This window comes from Agelaius phoeniceus (genome assembly GCF_051311805.1).
Source record: "Agelaius phoeniceus isolate bAgePho1 chromosome W unlocalized genomic scaffold, bAgePho1.hap1 SUPER_W_unloc_2, whole genome shotgun sequence".
In the NCBI taxonomy this organism is placed as follows: Eukaryota; Metazoa; Chordata; class Aves; order Passeriformes; family Icteridae; genus Agelaius; species Agelaius phoeniceus.
This window is the reverse complement of record NW_027509867.1, coordinates 3,592,475-3,614,208: the sequence shown is the minus strand read 5'-3', so window position 1 is coordinate 3,614,208 and position 21,734 is coordinate 3,592,475. Positions and strand designations below refer to the sequence as shown.

General features: G+C 55.0%; 1 protein-coding gene across 1 annotated transcript in view; it reads right to left on the bottom strand.

Annotated features, from left to right (window-relative positions):
• The window catches only part of LOC143692667 (serine/threonine-protein kinase pim-1-like), a 37,999-nt gene that overhangs the window by 12,062 nt on the left and 4,203 nt on the right, over nucleotides 1-21,734 (bottom strand). The window contains exons 2-6 of the mRNA XM_077172915.1: nucleotides 2,523-2,690; nucleotides 2,356-2,406; nucleotides 1,786-2,152; nucleotides 972-1,148; nucleotides 552-709 (exon numbers count right to left, since the gene is read on the bottom strand). Coding sequence (XP_077029030.1) covers nucleotides 552-709; nucleotides 972-1,148; nucleotides 1,786-2,152; nucleotides 2,356-2,406; nucleotides 2,523-2,690 — 921 coding nt within the window. The remainder of the gene's footprint in view (nucleotides 1-551; nucleotides 710-971; nucleotides 1,149-1,785; nucleotides 2,153-2,355; nucleotides 2,407-2,522; nucleotides 2,691-21,734) is intronic.

Genomic DNA, 21,734 nt, shown 5'->3' with positions numbered 1-21,734 from the left:
CCAGCCCTCAGCAGCTGCCCAGAGCCAAAAAGCAGCTGGGCAGCGACTGAAGAATTCATTGCATCTGCCCCAGCAAAGGGGGAACCTTTGGTGCCCGGCCAGGCCGTGCCAGGCCCAGAGCTGGGAGCATCCCCCTGCCTGTGGACTCACCTGCAAATTGGGCCTGGAGCCTGGCTTTGAAGAAGGTGCCAGAATCCAAGTCCATCATCTTCAGCTGGCCAGGCCGAGGAAGAGATTGTCACCCTTGAGGTTGTCCTTGGTGTCTCCAGCAGCAGCCCCACCCGGTACAGCTTCTCCAGGGGCTCCTGCTCCTTCCCTGGGGCCAGACCAGGCTGTCAGGGCTCTGCCCAGGGCCCCAGCCATCCATGAACCAGACAAACCAAACCAGGGGGGATGGTGGCCACCAGTGCTTGCCACACCAGGCCTCCAGCTCAGCTCCAGCCCAAGAGCTGCGTGTTCCCTTCTGCTGACCCTGCTCAGAGCTACAGGCAGCACAAAACCAGCCTGGTTTGCTTTGCCACTGAGTGCCAAGAGATGTGTGGAGCTGGTACCTGCCAGGCCCCTGGATCCAACTGTGCACGTGGATCTCTCCCATCTTCTAGGGCAGAGGAACACCCTCTGAGCACCCAAGGATGGCAGAAAAGCTCTTCTAAGGACGGCCTGTCTGAGGGTTGCATGGACAAACACCTCTTAATGATATCCTGGCATTCTGGGGAGAGAAACCAGAAATCACTTGTCAGTTGGAGAAGTTGCCCCCCTGTTCCTGTGCCCAGGCCATGCTGGGTGTGCCCAGGCCATGCTGGGTGTGCCCAGAGCTGGGCCTAAACTTCCCCATGGATGATCTGTTTGGAGGAGAGCAGGAGAGCAGGACCTGTGCCACCTCCTCAGCAGCTGCCAGAGTGGGATGCCCACGAGCCCGCTGCTGTCTCCCAGCACTGGGATTCCCCCCGTGCCCAGAGATGAGGATCCACCTTGAGAGAGCCATTGTGGGAACAAGATCCGCCCCCGGATGATCTCCTGGCCCCTCCTGAACGGGTGCTTGCCCATGACCAGGTGGCACAGCAGGAGGCCCAGGGACCAGATTGTCGCTGCCTCGCCGTGGTAGCGTTGGTGCTGGATCCACTCTGGTGGGCTGTAGGACAGGGTTCCTGTGGAACACAGACACAGCTCAGCAGGGGGATGCTGCTGCTCCCAGAGCCCGGCCCCAGCATCCCTGGCCATGTGGGGGCTGCCCCAGAGGCACACGGGGTGAGCGCTGCCCTCTCGCCAGCACCTGGGACTTGTGTACAAACTCGGGGCTGGAAAAGAAGCCACAGGTGCTGGAAGAGGGCAGCAGAAACCCTGGGAAGGCCCAACCATGACACACAAAGGAAAAACCCACCCAGTGGTGGAGAAAACCCACTCTCCTCCCCATCTGCATGGCCCCCAAAAATGTTAATAAGCCAAGGCAAACAAGGGGAGCGGAGCAGTCCAAGCCCTTCCTTGCCTGCACACCAAACCATCCGGGGCATGGGGTCAGACCCGCTCTCTGCTACCCCCATGGGGGTTTTGGTCGGGCTGGCTGCCCCAGCTCAGCCCCAGCCCTGGGCAGAGTGGCTGGCAAAGGCTGCCAGCAGGGCTGGAAGATGGCTCCCCACCCAGCCCCGCTCTAAAGCAACTCAGCTGAAGACTCAGTCCCCTGACTGGCAGCAAAAGGGAGAATCCCCTCTGCCACAGCCAGCTTGGGCTGGGAGATGTTGGGCCATGAGATCCCGGGACCAGGAGTACACCCTTACGTGGGCTCACCTGCAAAGTGGGTGTAGGCTGTGTCTTGCAGGTAGGTGCCACAGCCAAAGTCAATCAGTTTGGCCTTCCCGGTGTGCAGGTCGAGCAGGATGTTCTCGGGCTTGATGTCGCGGTGCAGGACCCCGCAGCTGGTGCAGTGCCGCACGGCCTCCAGCACCTGGCGGAACAGCGCCCGCGCCACCTCCTCGGGCAGGAACCGCCGTGCCCCAATGAAACGCTGCAGGTCCTGACACCGCTCTGGCCGCTCCAGCACCATCACGATGTGGTTGGGCAGCTCAAGCCACTCCAGCAGCTGCACCACACCAGGGAAGCCAGTGGACACCTTGGCCTGCAGCACGACCTCCAGCGGGGCCCTGCTGCCGTCGGGCTGCGGGAGGAGCACGATGCCCTCAGTGGGGCCGATGCCGTGCCGGGGCTCGGGGAGCCCTCAGCCAGCCCGGGATGCTCTGCGCCCTGCGCTGGACCCACGCCCGCTCTCCCTCGAGGCGTCCTGGCGGCTTCCACCGTGCCGGGCCTCGGCTCATCCCCGCCCGGCAGCCCCGGCTGCTGCCGCTGGCCCCGCTCACTCACCAGCTCGCCCCAGTGCCGGACGCGGTTCCGTGGCACCCTTTTGATGGCCACCTGCAAGCCAAGGACAGCAGCGGGCTCAGCTCGCCGCCCGCCCTGCCCAGCCCCATCCTCCTCCTCCTCCTCCTCCGCCCCCTCCTCCTGCGCCCGCCGCCGGCCCCGCCGCTCACCGGGGCGCCGTCCGAGAGCCGCGTGGCCGCGAAGACGCTGCCGAATCCTCCGCGCCCCAGCAGCGAACCCACTCGGTACCGCTCCTGCAGGGCCTCGTGCGCCTTCCCTGCGGGCGGGACGCGGCTGTCAGCGCTCGGCCCGGGGCCAGCAACGGCCCCCGAGCGCCCCTCAGCCGCCCCGGGCGGGCCATGCCCAGGCGTTCGCTCTTTGGAACGCGGCACGGGAGGCTCGGGGCCGGCGGCCGCGCTGCCGAGCGGCGGAGCTCGGGCCGGGGAAGCCGCAGCGGAGGCGGCGGCAGCGGCCGCGCCGCCTGTGTCCTCCGCGGGCCCCGGGAGGAGCCGGGCCCGGGGTCGGGGCCGGGGACGGGGCCGGGACTGAAGCCTGCCTCGGGGGCGGGGCCGGGCTCGGGCCAGGCGGAGCCGAAGGGCGGCGATGCCGCCCCCGTACTAGGCACTGACGCCCGCCCAGCAGCGCCACCGCCAGTACGGCCAGAGCCGGGCGGAGGCGAGAGCGCGGCGGGACGGCCGGGGCCGGGCACGGGGCAGCCCCGCCCGGGGCCGGGGGCGGGCCGGGGGCATGGCCCGGCCCGGCAGGGGAGAGGGAGGCGGGGGGAGGAGAGGGACGCCGGGCAAGGGACCCCGAGAGAAGGGTCCCCGACCGAGGGAAAGGGAGAGAAAGAAAAACAGAAGGAAAAACAGAAAGAGAAGGAAAAAGAGAAAGAGAAAGAAAGAAAAAGTGATCTAAAATATCTGTTCTGCTGCTGTCGCTGCTGCTGCTGTCGCTGCTGCTGCCGCCGCTGCTGCTGCCGCCGCTGCCGCCGCTGCAACTGAAGCACCGGGGCCGTTCGTCCCCGTGTCCGTTCCCCGCTCGCCCCACGAGCCCCACGTTCGAGCCCCGCGCGCCCCGGGCACAGCCCCTGAGTCTGTCCAAACACGGGAACTTTGCAGCGGTGAGCCCAGATGCAGAGCCCTGACTCCTGCACACTGGCACAGCAATCCCCTCGCTTGCTGCTCTGCATTGGCCTGGCTGAGGGTCAAACACTGTCGGGCCACCTTTCCTTGCTGTAGGATTCCTACCTGACCCCAGCACTGCCCTTACATCTCCAGTGTTGCCTTCCAGTAAAACCAGGGGAAGGAAAACTCTGTGTGGCTCATGGTATTTTCGAGTGTCTAAAAATCACTAAGTCACCGATCTTAGAGGTGCGGTGCATCTGGAATTCCTGGGATGGAGAAGTAATGCAACATGGAAAAGGGGAGCATAGAAATAAATAGGGGAAAAGATCTTGGATTGTTTCTTTCATTTTCATTTCCCTTCTGGAAAGCTGTTTCAGTTTTCCAGGAATCTTCTCCTGTCTGCTCTTCCCAAGAATGTCTCATGGAGAACAAGGTCAAGCTTCTGTCCCAAGATTTGCCAGCAGGAAATTATGCCACTGGTGAAATTTTCATGATGACTGTTTGTGCTGGCTTAGGGCAAATCTGGGGAGGAAACCTCCAAAAGGGGTCCGTCTCGAAAGCAAGTTCAAGCAGCCCCTCCCCCTACTAGTTCAGGAAAAGACTTCCCTCGAGAAAAGTGAAAAAACCCCAGTTTATTTAACAAATAAACTATTCACAAGCATGAATACTGAATAATATTAAATAAAACCTCTGACAGTGCTGAAGAGATGGCAAATTCAGAAAATCCTTTTTGTGGGTTGTAGTTGGCTCACTCGGTCTCTTCTAAGTCTCTTCTCGGGCACTGGAATGCAGCGTCCCAGAGCTCGGTGGGCCACAGGTGTGAGCTGCTGGTGTTTTTCTGGGTTTTCAGTCCAGAGCAGGTTTAAACAATTCCAAGAAAAAGCAAAGTCACAGTCCCAGGAACTTCTCTGCCTAAGCTAGCTAAAACCAAATTGCTGGACCTGGGCTGTGAAGGCATTGGGAAATTTCCAAATCTGGGCACTGTCAGTCCCAGCAAACACCAGATCTGGATGGTGCTGGAGCCAGAACCTGGAAATTGCCAAATTTTGGCTTACTGTGCCAGCAAATCACTGGACTTGGGCTGTGCCAGCACCAGGAAGTTTTCAGATCTGGGCACTGGCACTGCCAGCAAACACCAGATCTGAGTGGTGTCGTTGCCAGCGACAGAAATCTGCTGGATTTGGGCTCTGCTGGCACCAGGAAATTTCCAAATCTGGGCACTGGCGCAGCAAACACAAGATGTGGGTGGTGCCAGACCCAGCAGCAGAAAGTTGCAGGGTTTTGGATTTCTGTGCCAGTAAATTGCTGCTGCACTTGGGCTGTGTCAGAATAGGGAAATTTCCAGATGTGGGCACTGGCAGTGCCAGCAAACACCAGTGAAACCTTCTGGCCCTCGTCCGGACCATTGGCCAGTGGTTTCCCTGAGAACCAGCTCTGGCCACTTTACAGACAGAGACTGCTTTCATCTGGTGCTCTGGAAACAGAACTTTAATGAAGGCAAACACAACAAACAGGACGGCGTGCACAGTACAGAGAGCAAAGCAGAAAAAAGCCTGGGTCCAGGGTCTAGCAGGGATATTTATACATTTATTTATGGGGAGGGTGTCTTGGTTTGGAAAGACAGGTGTCTGCTAAGGAAGGCAGGAGCCTGCCCTGAAGTGGAAACTGTAAACCCCCTCCCTCCTAATTGTTATAAATTTGAAATGAAGGGGGGGCTCTCAGGCAAAGATATGGGAGCAGGAATAACAGTTCTTTTATTAGGGAAGAAAAAAAATAAACAATGCAGTAAATCAAAACAACACTGACAGAGTCAGAATACAACATGACACCCTGTGGGTCAGGGTGTTGGTAGCAGTCCAGTTGGATTGTGGCTGCAGTCCTCCTGGGGCAGCAGGTGTGGTTCTGTTGGAGCAGTGATCCTGTAGAAAAGGGTGTAGTCAGTCTTCCTTTGAAGATCCAGTGGAAGAGCAGCTGTTCCTCTGGGAATCCAGTGGAAATGCTCTGGTGTCCCAAGATCTCAGATTATATCCAGTTGGGAATGCTTGGCTCCTCCCTCTGGGCGGAGCATCTCGCAGTGGGATGCTGTAATTTTATCAGTCATGCAGTGACATTCAATGGCCATTAACATCAGGTGTCTCCCCGGAGGGAGGATTGGTTGGGGGAAGAGATAAGAAAACTGCCCAATTCCCAGAATACAACTGCCATAGCCCTAACAGATGGTAAATGGAATACACATTGCTTAGCAATCTAGGACAAGGGGTTAAAGGTGGGATCTGAGAGAAGGACCCAAGAGGAAGGAACGATTAAGAATATTACACTTTTTGCAGTAAAAAGGAACCAATGATAGCAAAGAGAACTCAGAACTTTCTAGTAACAATCTGCATAACTGAACAAGAGGATTATGGCCGGGAGCTCCTGCTGACCCTAAATAAAGAGGGTTTTCCCACAGTATTAAGCTGAGGCCCCCCAACACACCAGATCTGAGTGATGCCAGTGTCTGCACCAGGAAGCTGCTGGGCTTTGGCTTTCTTTGCCAGAAAATTGCTGCATTTGGGAGGTGCTGGCACCAGGAAATTGCCAGATGTGGGCACTGGCAGTGCCAGCGCACACCAGATCTGGGTGGGGAATGTGCCAACACCGGGAAATTGCTAAATGTTAACCTTCTGTGCCAGCGAATTGCTGGAATTATGCTGTGCAGGCATCTGAAAAATTCTGGATCTGGGCACTGGCGGTGTCAGCAAACACAAGATTGCGTTGCTTTAGGAACCAGGTATTTGCTTGATTTTGGCTTTCTTTGCCAGCAAATTGCTGGAATTGGGCTGTGCCAGCACCAGGAAATTGCCAGGTCTGGACACTGGCAGTGCTGGAAAACACCAGATCTGGGTGGTGCCAGACCCAGGTATTTGCCGGGTTTTGGATTTCTGTGCCAGCAAATTGCTGCACTTGGGCTTTGCCAGCACTGGGAAATTTCTGCATCTGGGCAATGTCAGTGCTGGGCAACTCCAGGTCTGGGCAGCGACAGAGCCAGCAATGGAAAATTGCCAGATTTTGGCTTTTTTTGCCTGCAAATTGCTGCACTTGGGCTGCACCAGCACCAGGAAATTTCTGGATCTGGGCACTGGTAGATCCGGGAAACATCCGTTTGTGAGAGCCAAAATGAGGGATGTGGCACTCCAGGCAGCTCTTCAAAATGCAGTTTATTGTTTGCAAGGTGTTACAGCAGTCCAGGGTCGTGGGTGACAGAGCTGTGCCCACAGCTGTCAGCTCCAGCTGCAGGCCTGGAGACCCTTAGTTTAGGTTACAAATGCATTATATACTTTTCTTTGCTGAGCATCTTAATACAGTAGAACCAATCTATACCTATACTTTTATCTATAGCCAATTGTAACTACTATAATTACCATATTCATGTTAGTATTCTCCAGTCACTAAAAGTTAGTACATTACAGTTTAAGCTAGAAGTTGTTTTCCAGTTTTCTTGCAGTGGAAAATTCTGAGACCTTTTTTCTACCTGCAGCATTTGCTGACTTGTTTGCCTGTGCTATCTTTCTGCTTGGTAAAAACATCTTCTTGTTTGACGTGGGTTTATCCTTTGCTCTAAGTCATAAAAACCCTTTCTAACTAACATATACTTTGCCTTCTTAGCTATCCAGTAAGACCACTCCAGCAATTCTTTTCTTTTATATCAAAACTTGCTTTCATTTCTATTCCTTCTTCAGATTCTACATTCAAAAATCTTTCTGCCAAGGATACATATCTGTGAGACTTTCTTGTCAAACTTTCATCCATCCCAACATCCCTATATAGTGGTTCAAGTGCCTGAGGCCAAGAGTGCCTGGACAAGAGGGACAGTTCTTTTCTATAGGAAGGAAACCACAGAACCCCAGGGTTTGAAGGCAGATGAGAAGCAGTCACCAGAGGCCAAGGCAAACCAGACCTGTCTGTCCTTGCAGCTTTTGTCTGAAAGCAACCCTTGGATATATGGGGAGTCGTGGGTGTGGAATTCCATTTCAGCCACGGGTTCCTGGACTGGAATGACAGTTCTCCAAAAGAAGGAAAGGACAGAGCCCCAGTGTTCCAAAGGCTGATTAGAGGCAGCCCCAAGGAGGCCAAGACAGCCAGATCTGTTGTCAGGGGAGAGTCCTTGGAGAGACAGAATTTGGGAGGCCAAACCCCACTTTTGTCTATTGGGCTCTGGACAAGAAGGACAATTCTTTTCCATAGGAAGGAAAGTATAGAACCCCAGTGCTTCAAAGGGAGATGAGAGCTTGCCCTTAGGAAGCCGAGGGAACCTAGATAGTCCTGGAAGCTTTTGTCTGGAGCTGTCATTGGATTTAAGGAATTCTGGAGGCGAATTCTCAGTTTTGGCCATGGATGCCTGGACTTGAAAGATGTTTTTTTCCATGAGAAGAAAAGCACAGGCCTCCGGTGTATTGAAGGCAGATGAGAGGTGGCCCCCAAGAGGCCAAGGCCAGCCAGAGCTGTCTGTCCCTCCAGGTGACATATGGGAATAATCCTTGGATATAATCAAATTTGGAGGAGGAATCCCAATTTCAGCCATGAACCCCTGGAGGAGAAGGACAGTTCTTTCCCACAGGAAGGAAAGCACACAACTCCAGGGTTTCAGGGGCTGATGAGAAGTGACCCTCAACCTGCCAAAGTCAGCTGGACCAGTCAGGCAGCCCCCAGGAGGCCCAGCCAGCCAGACCTGTTCCATGTTCTTGGATCCTTGGAGCCCTCCAGCATCACAATTACCCTTTGGTTCCATGAGGCCTTGTAGGATCACAACAGATCTTTGTTTCCATGAGGCCCAGTGATATAACAATGGTCTCCTTGGCTCCACAGTGGCACAATGGCCCCTTGCTTCCATGAGGCCTTGCAGTGTCAAAATGGTTTCCTTGTTTCCATGGGACTGAGAATGCCGCAATGGCCCCTTGGTTCCATGAGGATGCAGAATCTCAAAATGGCCCCTTGGTTCTATTGGGTTCCTCAGAGTCACAATGGCCCCTTGGTTCCATGAGACCTTGTAGTGTCACAATGGCCCCCTGGTCCATGAGGCCTTGTAGTGTCACCATGGTCTCCATGATTCTATAAAGCCTTGCAGTGTCACAACAGACCATTGGTTTCACTGAGCCCCACAGTGTCACTATGGTCCCCTTGGCTCCAAGAGGCTCTGAAGTGCCACAAAGGCCCTTTGATTTCACAAGGCCTCCAAGTATAAAAATGGCCTCCATGGTTCCATGAGGCCCCAGACTGCCACACTGGACCTTTGGTTCCATGAGGCCCCAGAGTGTCACAATGGTCTCCTTGGCTCCATTGGACCCTTCATCCCACGGAGACCCACAGGGATCACTGGAGTCCCCTTGGTTCCATGAGGCCCTGCCATGCTATAATGGCCCCTTGGTTCCAGTGGGTCCCAAAGTGTCAGAACAGTCTCCATTGTTCCATGAGGCTCCACAAAGTTGCTGTGGCCCCCTTGGTTCCACAGGGCCCCACAGTGGAACAATGGACTCTCGGTTCCATAAGGTTCCTCAGTCACAATGGTTTCCTTGGATCTGCAGTGTCACAGTGGCCCCTTGGCTCCATGTGGCCACGCTGTGTCACAATGGCTCATGGTTCCATGAGGCCACAGAGTGTAACAACGGACCCTTGGTTCCATAAGGCCTTGCTGTGTCACAAAGGACTTCTGGTTCCATGAGCTTTCACACTGCCCACAGCAGTCTCCTTGGTTCTGCAGGGTCTCCATGGACCATTTGTTCCATGAGGTTCCGTAGTAGAAAATGGTCACCTTAGTTCTGTGAGGTTCTGCAGTGTCACAATGGACCCATGGTTCCACCAGGCCATGCTGTGTCAGAATGGCCCCGTGGTTCCCAGAGGTTTCCAGTGTCACAATGGTCTCCTTGGATCTGCAGTATCACAATGGACCATTGGTTCAATGTGGCCCCAATGTGCCAAAATGGATTTTGGTTCCATGGGGTTCCATGTTGTCACAATGGACCATTTGTTCCATGAGTTTGGTTCTGTGAGGCCTCGCCACAATCAAATAGCCGAAATATCAAAATAAGACTCATTACCACTAAATTGCTGTTTAAGAGGGTATCATTTATTCAGGCCTGAGGTCTAGTGAGGGATAACTCCTAACCCTATGTGGACATGTAATTCTACCAGCGTCATTAAATGTGTATTACAATTTACCCATTACCATAAAATCCACCCCAAGTTCCCAGTTTCAGTCCTTCTTTTTTCTGCCACTACTTATTGAGCCAGATGCCTTCTTGTCTTCCAACCATCCTTGCTGGGAAAGCAGCCCCTGCATGGCTTGTTACTGTGCTGAAAGTTCACAGGCACAGTAAAGATTAAATTAACCCTTTTGATATCAAGCCCAAAGCTTTGTGTGGGCAGGCAGAGGCAGTCAGGAGGCAGAGCTGTCAGCAAAGGAAGGGCCCAGCCAAGTGGGGCAGCCAGGGGATGCCCACAGCCTGCAGGGACAGAGGCGCAGGGCAGGGACACCGTAGGACAGCCTGGGCTGCACAGGGCACAGGGATGGGCAGCAGCTGCAAGACAGCCCTGCCAGAGCCAACTTGGGCAGCACTTTGGCCATGGCAGACACAAAGAGCACCAAAGCCCCAGAGGGTCATTACAGTCCTTGTGCTGTGTCTGTGCTGCTGAGCTGGGCCGGGCTCCTGGCCCAGAGGCAGCTCCTGGCAAGGGCAGCAGAGCTGCAGAGAGACAGCTCTGGCCAGGAGCAGCTCCTGTGCACAGCCCAGCAGGGCTGGGGCACTGCCAGGGCCCCCAGGGACACCAGCAGGGCACAGACAGAGCTCACAGGGGCTCAGCACTAGCAGGGGCTGTGGCATGTCCCAGAGGGGGCTGTGTCACAGCAGCTCCTCTGTGGCTGTGTCATGGAGGCACAGAGCAGCTGTGATGTCATCAAGGGGCAGTGTGACAGCACAGAGTGGGCTGTGTGAGGTCACAGATTGGGCTCTGACATCACAGAGTTTGTTGTGTGAGGTCATTGAGCAGCTACAGGATCATAAAGGGAACTGTGTGACATCACAGAGCAGGCTGTGAGATCATGGCATGGCTGTGTGACATCATAGAGGGGGCTGTGAGGTCAAAGTGTGAGCTCTGACATTACAGAGTGTCAGTATGACATCACAGAGAGGGTTTTGTGACATCACTGAGGGGGTTGTGACATCACAGAGCTGGCTGTGACATCATAGAGCAGGGTGTGAGGCCATAGAGCAGATCCTGCCATCACAGAGAGTGGCTCTGTGACATCAGAGAGTGTGCTGTGACAACACTGGGTGGCTGTGTAACATCATGGAGCAGGCTGTGACATCACAGAACAGACTGACATCACAGGGTGACTTTCTGAGATCACAGAGACTTCTGAGCCATCACATTGCAGCTGCATTACATTCCAGGGTGACATCACAGAGATGGCTCTGTGACACCAGAGGGGCTGTGTGACATCGCAAAAGAGGTGGGTGACATCACAGGGGCTGTGTGAAATCACAGGAGGCTGTGTCACATCACAGGGGCTGTGTGAGGTCCCTGGGGAGGTCACTCTGCCCCGGCCCCCCTCACAGTTCCCCCCAGAGCAGTCCAACCCTGTTCATGCACAGTGGGGTCCCCTGTCCCCCCAGGTCCCCCCGCCCCCGGCGCCACAGCCTCCCCCAGAGGATGTTCCACGAGATCGACCCCAGAGCCTGACACGGGGACGGGGGACCAGGGCCCTGGGGGTGGCACAGGGGGACAGGGACCCCCCGGCAGCGTCCCCGTGTCCCCCAGGCCCAGAGCCTGGGCCAGGACTCCTTCACCCTGTTACAAACAAGGGGCTGAGAGCGCTTAAAATATCCCCAGCCAGGGATCAGCCAAAACCAGATTTAATATTAAGGGACAGCATCACAGAGTTCCCTGGCAAGAATCACTCTGCTCCTGACTGGACACTTCAGGCACACCAAGGAAACAAAGCAACAACAAAACAAAACAAAATCCAGGCAATCGAACCGAAAATGAACCAAGAACTGCGTGTGCTTGTGCACCTGTGTTCTAAAAAGACAGTGAGGGCAAGGATAAAAGGAATGCAGCCTAAAAGCTAAACTGAGCTCAAAATTAACAGGCCTTGACTGATTACTTAGACTTCAGCATTTAGCAAAAGAAAAGTATTTCACCTTACTTATAACCTAGGACTTAATGATTTCACTCTGCAATAACACTTAATATTCAACTTAGCTTATAACTTACATTAAACTTCATTACTTAGCAAAAGAGCATCTTAGCAGCATTTAACTCAGCTTACAGCTTGTGACTCACTCTTACTTACAGGCCTGACTGGCTCAGCTATCCAAGGCACTCAAAGCCCTCAGAGAGCAGCATTTCTGCCACATTTCCCCAGCATGGGCACTCCTGTGTGCACACAGACACAAAGAGTCAGTGCAAGGCACCTGGGAGAAATTCCCCTGAGGGCAGGAAATGCTCCCTGTGGATCCTTTGGCATCTCCCCAGCGGGTGAAGAGTTGAGCCTGGAGGAGTGGGGGGATCGGCCCAGGCTCCGTCGTTGTTGGGGATCCCCGAGAGCAGCAAACAGGAGAGTTCCCGGCTGGGAGAGGCCCCACTCAGAGGGAGTCGCTGGCCCAGGAGAGCTCCAAGGGCTCCTTTTGGAGCGCTGTTTGCAGGGCCCCAAGAGAGGGGCTTCAGTCCCAGCAATGGTTCATCCTGGCCGCACTGGGCACCAACAGCTTTCTTTGGCAGGGTGAGAACAGGGATGTTGTGGCACGGAGGGAACAAAAGCAGTTCCCAGGGCTGCTCCTCCAGAAAGCAGGAGCTGGTTGGGCAGCAGCAGTGCCTGGAGCAGACAGTGTTTGTGATGAGCTGCAGAGGAGCTGAGCCCAGGGACTGTTGGCCAAGGCCGAGCCCCAAGGAGCATTTCTCATCTGGCAGGGCGGCCTGAGAAGGGGAGGGGGGAATGCAGCAGCACAGGGCCCATGGAACCAAGGGACCACTGTGACACTGTGGGGCCTCATGGAATCATGGAGAGCACTGTGACATTGATGGGCCTCATGGAACCAAGGGGACTGTACTGACGCTGTGTGGCTCCATGGAATGTTCGGATCATTGTGACCACTGAGAGGCCCCATCAGACCAAGGGTCCATTGTGACACCGTAGGGCCTCATGGAACCGTGGAGACCATTGTGACACTTTGAGGTGTCATGGGACCAAGGGGCCATTGTGACACTGCGAGACCCCATGGAGCCAAAGGTTCATTGTGACATTTCAAGGCCTCATGAAATCATGGAGAGACCATTAAGGTACTTGATGGCCTCATGAGCCAAGGGGTCATTTTGACCCTGTGGGGCACCATGGAACCAAGGAGACCATTGTGACACTGAGGGGGCTCATGGAATCCTGGAGACCATTGTGACACTATGAGGACTCATAGAATAAGCAAAGCATTGTGACACTCTGAGGCCTCATGGAACCAGTGAGCCCATTGTGACCCTGGGGGACCCCACAGATCCAAGAGGACCATTGTGATACTGTTGGGCCTGGTGAAATCAAGAGGCCTTTGTGACACTGCAGGGCTGCATGGAACCAGAAGTCCATTGTGACTCTGCAGGGCCTGGTGTCATCAGGGGTCCATTGTGACACTGGGAACCAAAGGAGACCACTGTGACACTGCAGGGCTGTGTGGAACCAAAGCTCCAGGGTGACACAGAGGGGCCTCCTGTCATCAGTGGTCCATTGTGGCACTGTGGAGCCAAAGGAGACCATTGTGACACTGCAAACACTCACGGCTCAAAAGTCCATTGTGACAATGCAGGGCCTTCTGGAACCTTGGACACACTGCAACGGTGTGGAACCCAATTGAACCAAGGGTCCATTGTGACACTGCTGGACCCCATGGAATCAAGGCACTGTTAAGACATTAAGGGGCACCATAAAGCCAAGGGAACATCGAACAGGTCTGGCTGGTTCGGCCTCCCAGGGACCACCTGACTGGTCTAGCTGGCCTTGGCATCTTGAGGGGCTTTTCTCATCTGCTGCTGAAACCCTGGAGCTCCATGCTTTCATTCCTATGGAAAAGGACTGTCCTTCTGATCCAGGTGCCCATGGTCAGAATTGGGATTTCACCTCCAACATTCCCTATTGTGACAGCCTGGAGGAGATTGTTGTGTCAAAACATTTCATGTGTGGGGGAGGAAGGGGCAGGTCCAGCCTTGCCCTGCCCTGGAAGCCCAGCCCTGCCCTGCCCTGGAACCCCAATCCCCCCAGAGCCTCTATCCCAGCCCAGCAGTGGCTGCCAGTCCCTGGCACAGCACAGGCAATGCTCCACAGCCACCTCTGCAGCCCCCAGCTCAGCTCCTGAGGCACCAAATGAGCCCAAGCCCCACCTGGGGGAAGGGCCCAGGGAGACCAAGGGGTATTGAAGGCTGACCATAAGGCAAGCACACATCTTGCCACTACCTACTCTTGGAATTTCCATCTGAACACTGCTGGAATTCAGGAGTTGGAAGCTGTGTGTGTGCTTCTCAATATATTTTTTGTTTTTCTCTATCTGTGTCTATTTCTTCTATTTCTGTTCTCTTGCAAATCATGAGTAAGTTAAAACTGCACAGGCTTAGAGTTTGTGAAGGTGAATGGTCCAATTTAATGCTTTGACAAGAGGTTTTTGTTTTTCATTGAATGTCATATCAAACCATTTGCCAAGTTTCCATAATTTTCTAACATTACTAGTAAAGGCTGTTTAGTTCTTTTGAGCTCCTGAGGATCTCGTGTCAGAATTTCTCCAGTGTGTCCCATTTAAAGGACACAAACAAATGTAAATTCCTTTTAAATGTCTCCGTGAGAGAGCTGTTTCCGGGATGTGGGTCAGGGCTTGTGTGTCCTGCTTGGCCCAGCCCAGGCAGGGCTTTCCCAGCCACATTCCACACTCCATTGCCCAGCTGGAGCCGCTGGTGCCTCTGAGTTGTGCTGCCCCAGCCCCAGGGACGCTCTCCTTGTCTGCCCATTCCCCCACGGTCTCTGGGCAGGGATGGCCTCACTGGGGGCTGCTGACATCCTCAGCAACTTGGAGGCTGCTGCTGAATTTCCCTGCTCCAGAGGCTTGTTCAGCCTTCAGCTCTTGAGTGCAGGAATTCAGTGTCCCAGGGCTCATTAACATTCAGAACACCTTAACAAGCCAAGCCTCTGGGAATAATTTGATTTCAGTTTTCAAATCATCAGTGGTTTATTCGACCGATTTCAGTAGTGTGTTCAAATCTATTTACAAAGACAGTGAGAAAATATTTTTTAGGTCATGTTTAGTTTTGGGGTTTTTTTCCCTGTTAATAGAAATCTCCAATTGACACTGAATCCAAGTACCTCGTCATGCAGTTGGAATAGATATGAAAATCAAGACCCCTCATGGCTGACAATCAATCAGACTCTGTCCCTACCCCCAGCCCACCATTTCCCCCATCCAAGCCCTGGCACTCAGAGCAGCCTTGTGCAAATCTGAGCTCCCTCCAGCCCAGGCTGCACCTGCAGCTTTCAGCTCCTTGGCTCCAACTCCCACCTGCTTTCCTTGGAGAAGGAGCTGCCCGAGACACAGAGGGATGTTCATTTCTTGTCAGCCAACAAAGCCAAGGGAAGGCACAGCTCCATCAAATGCAAAAGTCATTCCTCTGCTGGATATTCAATCCACTTTGCACAGCAGACAGTCTCAGAGCAATGGAAAACACCTTCTGTGCCCAGCACAGATCCCAGGGCCCCCCAAACCCTCCCTGCCCCGATTCTGCCCAGATTTGCTCTTTGCACACATGAGTCACAGGCTGAAGTCAGGAGCTCCCTCCATGCCCAGAGGGAGCAAAAGAGAGAAAGGGGATGAAGAGCTCTCCTGTGCAGAGCCAAGGTCCAAGTGCAGCCCCTGCAGTGGGAACCACAACTCATCAGGTTTGTGTCCTTTGGGCTCAGGGCCTGGTGACACTCAGGGGCACAGAAAGGTTTCTTGCCAGCAAACAGAAGATGAACATTTGAACAGTTTAATAACCATCACAGCTCTTGCCTCAGCTCTCCGGGATGTCCCAGCAGCATCTGACATGTCCACCGTACCCAAGCGATTTCTGTACCGGCATAGTTTTAGACAGAGACATAAGGAAAGGTAATTCTGTGATAGATAGAAACACAATTAAGATGTTGACTAATGTGGTATTTATTTGAACTTCAGAAAGACTGGACAACTCGCTGAAGCTCAAAGCATGAAACCAGTCATTTGACAGGCACTTGAATGACCAGAGAGCATCTGGAGGAGAGAATCTTGAGGGAATGGGAAGAATAAAGTTCCAGAGAGCCTAGTGAAGAGATGCCCTTAGACATGGCCATTCAAACAAGAGAGCTGAAAACACGTGAAGGAAGAGCGAGAGGAAATATTAGACTGAATATTGGTGACAGGAGTAGAGGGAAAGATCAGTATTTCTTCTTCTGCCATTATTAGAAAAATCCAGTAGATCCAGGAAATTCCTGTTCCTGATGGGAAAACATTGCCATTTCTTAAAAGGACTCAAATGACCCAGATAAAGAAGATTTGCTTGCATATTATGAAACTAACAGACATTAACACCTGTGCCCCTTTCCAGGCAGACTGTGTGCCCATGAAGAGGCAGTGCCACTTGTGCCCTGAGGTGCCCAGCTGGGATTGGATCTCTCCAAGAGCACCTGAGGGAGAGCAGAGCACCTTGCAAACTGCAGGTCCCTGACAGCCCCACAGGGCTCCTGTCCCATCCACATCTGCTCTGCTCCAGTCTGAAACAGGGCCCAGCATGGTGCTGGGATCATCAGAGAGCTGAGGTGTGTGCTGGAATTCAATGTCCTCCCCATCCCGCAGCAGCCCTGCATTTCCCTGCTGCAGCCTTGGTCTCCAGCACAGCCATGGAGGCTCTTTGGGCTCTGGAGTGTTGCTGCAGCCCCCGAGGGCAGCTGAGCTCTGCCTTTGGCACAGTCAGGCCTGGGCAGCGCAGGCCATGCTCAGCAATTGCTTGTGTGTGCCTGGCCTTGCTGTCAGCCCCGGCAGCGGCTGCGTGGCCCCTTTGTGGCCCTGTGCTGGCCCAGCCATGGTGGCCCAGCCCCTGTGCAGGCCCAGCCCAGGCCAGGAGCATTGCGGCTGGGAGCGGCCCCTGTGCCGTGGTGCCCACAGCAGCCTTGGGGCTCTGTGCCCCATGGCCTCCCTGCTGGGCAGCCTCTGCCAGCTCCTGCAGAGCCCGTGGCACCTGTGGGGCTGCACAGACAGCCCTGCCCCGGGCTCTGCTGGCCTCTGGGCCAGCAGAGAGGCAGCCAGGGCTGGCCATGGCCGGGAACAGGCCCCACCGGAGGATGGAGCTGGGCCACAGCCAAACTCAGCCCAGGCCAAAGCTGGGCTCAGCAGCCAGGACTGCCAACGCATGGGCACAGAGGCTGGCGCTGACAAATGTCCTGGGCCCCCTCCCTGCTCTGTCCATGCCACCAAGGGCACAGAGCAGCCTCCTCTCTGGGCCACTTGCCTGTTTGCAATGCCTTGCACAGGCGCTTGCCCTGCCCCACAAGGCCTGGCCTGAGTCCTGCCCCTGCACGCTCAGCCAGGCTGAGATGGACACTGATGGTTTCTGGGCCAGGCTCTCAGAGCCCAGCCCAGCTCCCTGCAAGCTCTGCCAGCTGCCCTGAGCTCTGGGCAGCACCAAGGGCCTCTCTGAGCCCAGCCCAGCCCAGCCGGCTCTGGCCCCACAGCTCTGCTCAGCCCAGGCTGCTCTGGCCACTGGCCCCACGGCCTCAGCCCCTGCCATGGGCACAGCAGCAGCTGCAGCTGCCACAGGACTCAGCCCCAGCCATGGGGGAAGGTGCTTGGCCAAGGCCAAAGGAGGCTCCCTGGCTGCCCTGCTCCCCTCGGCCTGAGGTGCTGAGAGCTCTGCAGCCCCTGCTGCCATCCCATCTGCCCAGGGCAGCACAAGAGCCCCGGCCTTGGGGCTCTCAAGAGCTGCTCCTGCTCCAGGCCCAGGGCCCATGCCAAAGCTGGGACAGCCACAAAGTTGTGCCCATTTCTGTTCATTGCTGCTCTCATGGGCATGGATCCTCAGCCACTTGGTGTTTGCTGATGAGTTTTACTACTCCAGAGGCCTCTTCTTTCTTGTGCTCTTCACTTCAGGAATTCAGTGAGAAAAGCTCATAAATATTTGTTCAAAACACCTGAACAAGAAAAGCCCCTGGGAATAATTTTAGTTTTCAAATATTCTCTGGTAAGTTAGACAAATTTCAGAATGGAATTCTAATGTCCAATTGATATTTACCCCAAGCACCTTCTAATGCAGTCTGAACAGATATGAAAATCAAGACCCTTCATGGCTGACAATCAATCACAATCAATAACACTTTGTCCCCACCCCCTCCCCACCATTTCCCTCATCCAACCCCTGGCACTTGTATGGATCAGGAATGGTGTGGCCAGCAGGAGCAGGGCAGGGATTCTTCCCCTGTGCTCAGCACTGGTTGGGCAGCACCTGGAGTGCTGTGTCCAGTTCTGGGCCCCCCAATTTAGGAAGGACATGGAAGGGCTGGAGCGTGTCCAGAGAAGGGCAACAAGGCTGGGGAGGGGTCTGGAGCAGAAGTCCTGTGAGGAGCGGCTGAGGGTGTTGGGGTTGTTTATCGTGGAGAAGAGGAGGCTCAGGGGAGACCTCATCACTCTCTACAAGTCCCTGAAAGGAGGGTGCAGCCAGGTGGGGGTCGGGCTCTTCTCCAAGGGAACACTGACAGGACAAGACAACACAACCTAAACCTGCACCAGGAGATGTTTAGGCTAGATATTAGGAAATATTCTTTACAAATCTTCACATTGGAATCACACATAGGAACCCTGGGCTTTGGAATGGGCTGCCCAGGGAGTTGGGTGAGTCGCTGTCCTTGGAGGTTTTTAAGGAAAGACTGGATGTGGCAATTAGTGCCATGGCCTGGGTGACAAGGTGGTGTTGGGTCCCAGGTTGGACTTGATGCTCTCCGACATTTTTTGCAGCCTGATTGATTCTCTGATGATTGTGACACTGCAGGGCCTGGGGAAGCAAGGGGCCATTGTGACACTGCGGGGCCTGGTGTCACCAAGAGGACCATGGTGACACTGTGTACAACATGGCAGCACAGAGCCAAGGGGCCATGGTGACACTGTGGGGCTGGATGGAAGCAAGGAGTCCATGGTGACAGTCTGGGGCCTGGTGGAACCATAGAGGCCACTGTGACTTGTGGAACCAAGGGGCCATTGTGCGACTGTGGAACCAAGGAGACCCTTGGGAGAGCCTGGAGACAATGAAATCAAGGGGCCATTGCTCCATTGCAAGGACACTGGGAACTGAGGGAACAATTGTGACCCTGTGGTGTCCCATGGAACCAAGGGTCGCTGGTGACACTGCAGGATCTTGTGTCACCAGGGCTCCATTGTCACACTGCAGCACCAAGAAATTCATTGTGGCACTCTGAGGCCTCCTGGAACCAAGAGGCCACTGTGACCCTGCAGGGCCCTGTGCAACCATGCAAAGCATTGTGACAGAGCAGGACCTGGTGTCACAATGGGGCCATTGTGACACTGCAGGGCCCCATGGAAGCAAGGGGCCAGGGTTGCTCCTCAGGGACTCCTGGAATGAAGGAAACATGTTTGACACCGTGGTGACCCTTGGGACCAAGAGGCCATTGTGACACTGTGGAACCAAGGAGAGCATTGCTGCACTGCCAGACCTCATGGAACCAAGGATCCATTGTGACACTGCAGGGCCCAAGGATCCAAGGGACTTTGTGACACCAAGGGATCCCATGGAACCAAAGGGACATTGTGACACTGGGAGGCCTCATGGAATCACGGGGATCTTTGGGACACTCTGGGGCCTCATGGAACCCTGGTGACACCAAGTTGTCTTGGAGTGTGGATCTGCTGGAGGGTAGGGGGTCTCTGCACAGGGCCCTGGACAGGCTGGATCCAGGGGCCAAATCCAACAAGGTGAGGTTGAACAAGTCCCAGTGCCAGGTCCTGCACTTTGGCCACAACAACCCCTGCAGCACTACAGGCTGGGGACAGAGTGGCTGGAGAGCAGCCAGGCAGAAAGGGACCTGCAGGGACTGATGGACAGCAGGCTGGACATGAGGCAGCAGTGTGCCCAGGTGGCCGAGAAGGCCAATGACTCCTGGCCTGGATCAGGAATGGTGTGGCCAGCAGGAGCAGGGCAGGGATTCTTACCCTGTGCTGGGCACTGGTTGGGCAGCACCTCGAGTGCTGTGTCCAGTGCTGGGCCTCCTGGGGTGGGCAAGAGGAAGAAATTTGTAGCAGAAGGAGTAAAGAAAGCAAAGGTGCAGCCAAGGAAATGCTCAGGGCAGTTTGGGGGTGGCTGCCAGGCAGCCCTGGCTCTGAGCAACAGTGTCTGCAGTGACACAGGAAACTCCCAGCTGATGGGAACAAACTTTCTGGCTGAGTGCAGAGGCCAGGACAAAGCTGAGTGGTTTCCCTGGTGTCCCGCAGGCCTTGCTGGCTCCAGGAGCTGATGGCATTTGTGCTCCCTCAGGTTCATGTCCCCACAGCAACAGCATGGGGGTGCTGGCCCTGCTGTGTGCAATGCAAACAGGGGCTGCTGAGGCAGTGCTGCCGTGTCTGTGCCTGCAAGGATGGGGCACCTGTGTGAGCTGGGGCAGAGGCCAGGGCTGCAGAGGGGGGATGTTGTTGGCAGCTGCATGAGGACGCTCTGGGACGCTGCCCTGGGCTGTGCAGCGCACTGGGCATGGATCAGCCCCTGCTCTGCTGCTCCTTCCCGTCTGCCCCAGGGCCCATGCAGAGCCCCAGCCATGCTGTTTGCCCCCAGCCTGCCCACGGCCAGCCTGGGGCTGCTCACGGGGGTTTCTGTGCTGAGCATTGGCCTGGCCGTGTTCTTGAGAGAGCCTGGGCAAGGAGCCTGGAGCCCCCAGGGCCTGGCCTGAGGCGTCAGCGCTGCCCCAGCAGTGCCCATGGCCTGTCCCTGCTGCAGCCCCGGCACTGCCACCCCCAGGGCTGTGCCCGGCCCCGAGAGCACTCAGGCCCTGCAGCAACACCAGGGCCACCAGGGCAGCGGGGCAGGGCCACGGCAGCAGCACTGGCAACACCTGGTGCTGATGCTGCTGCTGCTGCTGGGCACAGCTGCTGGGCCAGCACTGATCTGCCCCAGCTCTGCACACAGACATTGCTGCTGCAGCTCCACAGAAGGCAACAAAAGGGCATCTCTGCAGAAAACTCTGCTGGGAGATCCTTAATTCCTTTAAAGCCACCGAGAGCGCAGCCCCTCATTGACAGAATCTGTGGCCACAGGGAAGGTGGGAGGAAGAAACAAAATGAGAAGTGGTACAAACAATGACATTTATTTGTGGAAAATATGAAAAAAAGTAAAACAAAGAAAAGCAACCCCCAAAATAAATACTACAAGAACTATCAAAGATGACTTTTATTGCAAGTGATTTGCAGAAATTGGCCAGCAGTTTAATGTTTCTGAAAGTATCCAGTCATCAGTCTCCACACTGCAGCCTTGAGCTCCTGGTTCCTCAGGCTGTAGATGAGAGGGTTCAGGGCTGGAGGCACCACCGAGTACAGAACTGACAGGGCCAGATCCAGAGATGGGGAGGACATGGAGGGGGGCTTCAGGTGAGCAAATGTGCCAGTGCTGAGGAACAGTGTGACCACAGCCAGGTGAGGGAGGCAGGTGGAAAAGGCTTTGTGCCGTCCCTGCTCAGAGGGGATCCTCAGCACAGCCCTGAAGATCTGCACATAGGAGAAAACTATGAACACAAAACAGCCAAATGCTGAACACACACTAACAGCAATCAGCCCAAATTCCCTGAGGTAGGATTTTGAACAGGAAAGCTTGAGGATCTGTGGGATTTCACAAAAGAACTGTCCAAGTGCATTGCCATGGCACAGGGGCAGTGAAAATGTATTGGCTGTTTGAAGCAGAGCATTGAGGAAGCCACTGGCCCAGGCAGCTGTTGCCATGTGGGCACAAGCTCTGCTGCCCAGGAGGGTCCCGTAGTGCAGGGGTTTGCAGATGGACACGTAGCGGTCGTAGCACATGATGGTCAGCAGATAAAATTCTGTTAGAGCATAGAAAACAAAAAAAAAGAGCTGAGCAGCACATCCAGTGTAGGAGATGTTGCTGGTGTCCCAGAGGGAATTGTGCATGGCTTTGGGGACAGTGGTGCAGATGGAGCCCAGGTCGCTGAGGGCCAGGTTGAGCAGGAAGAAGAACATG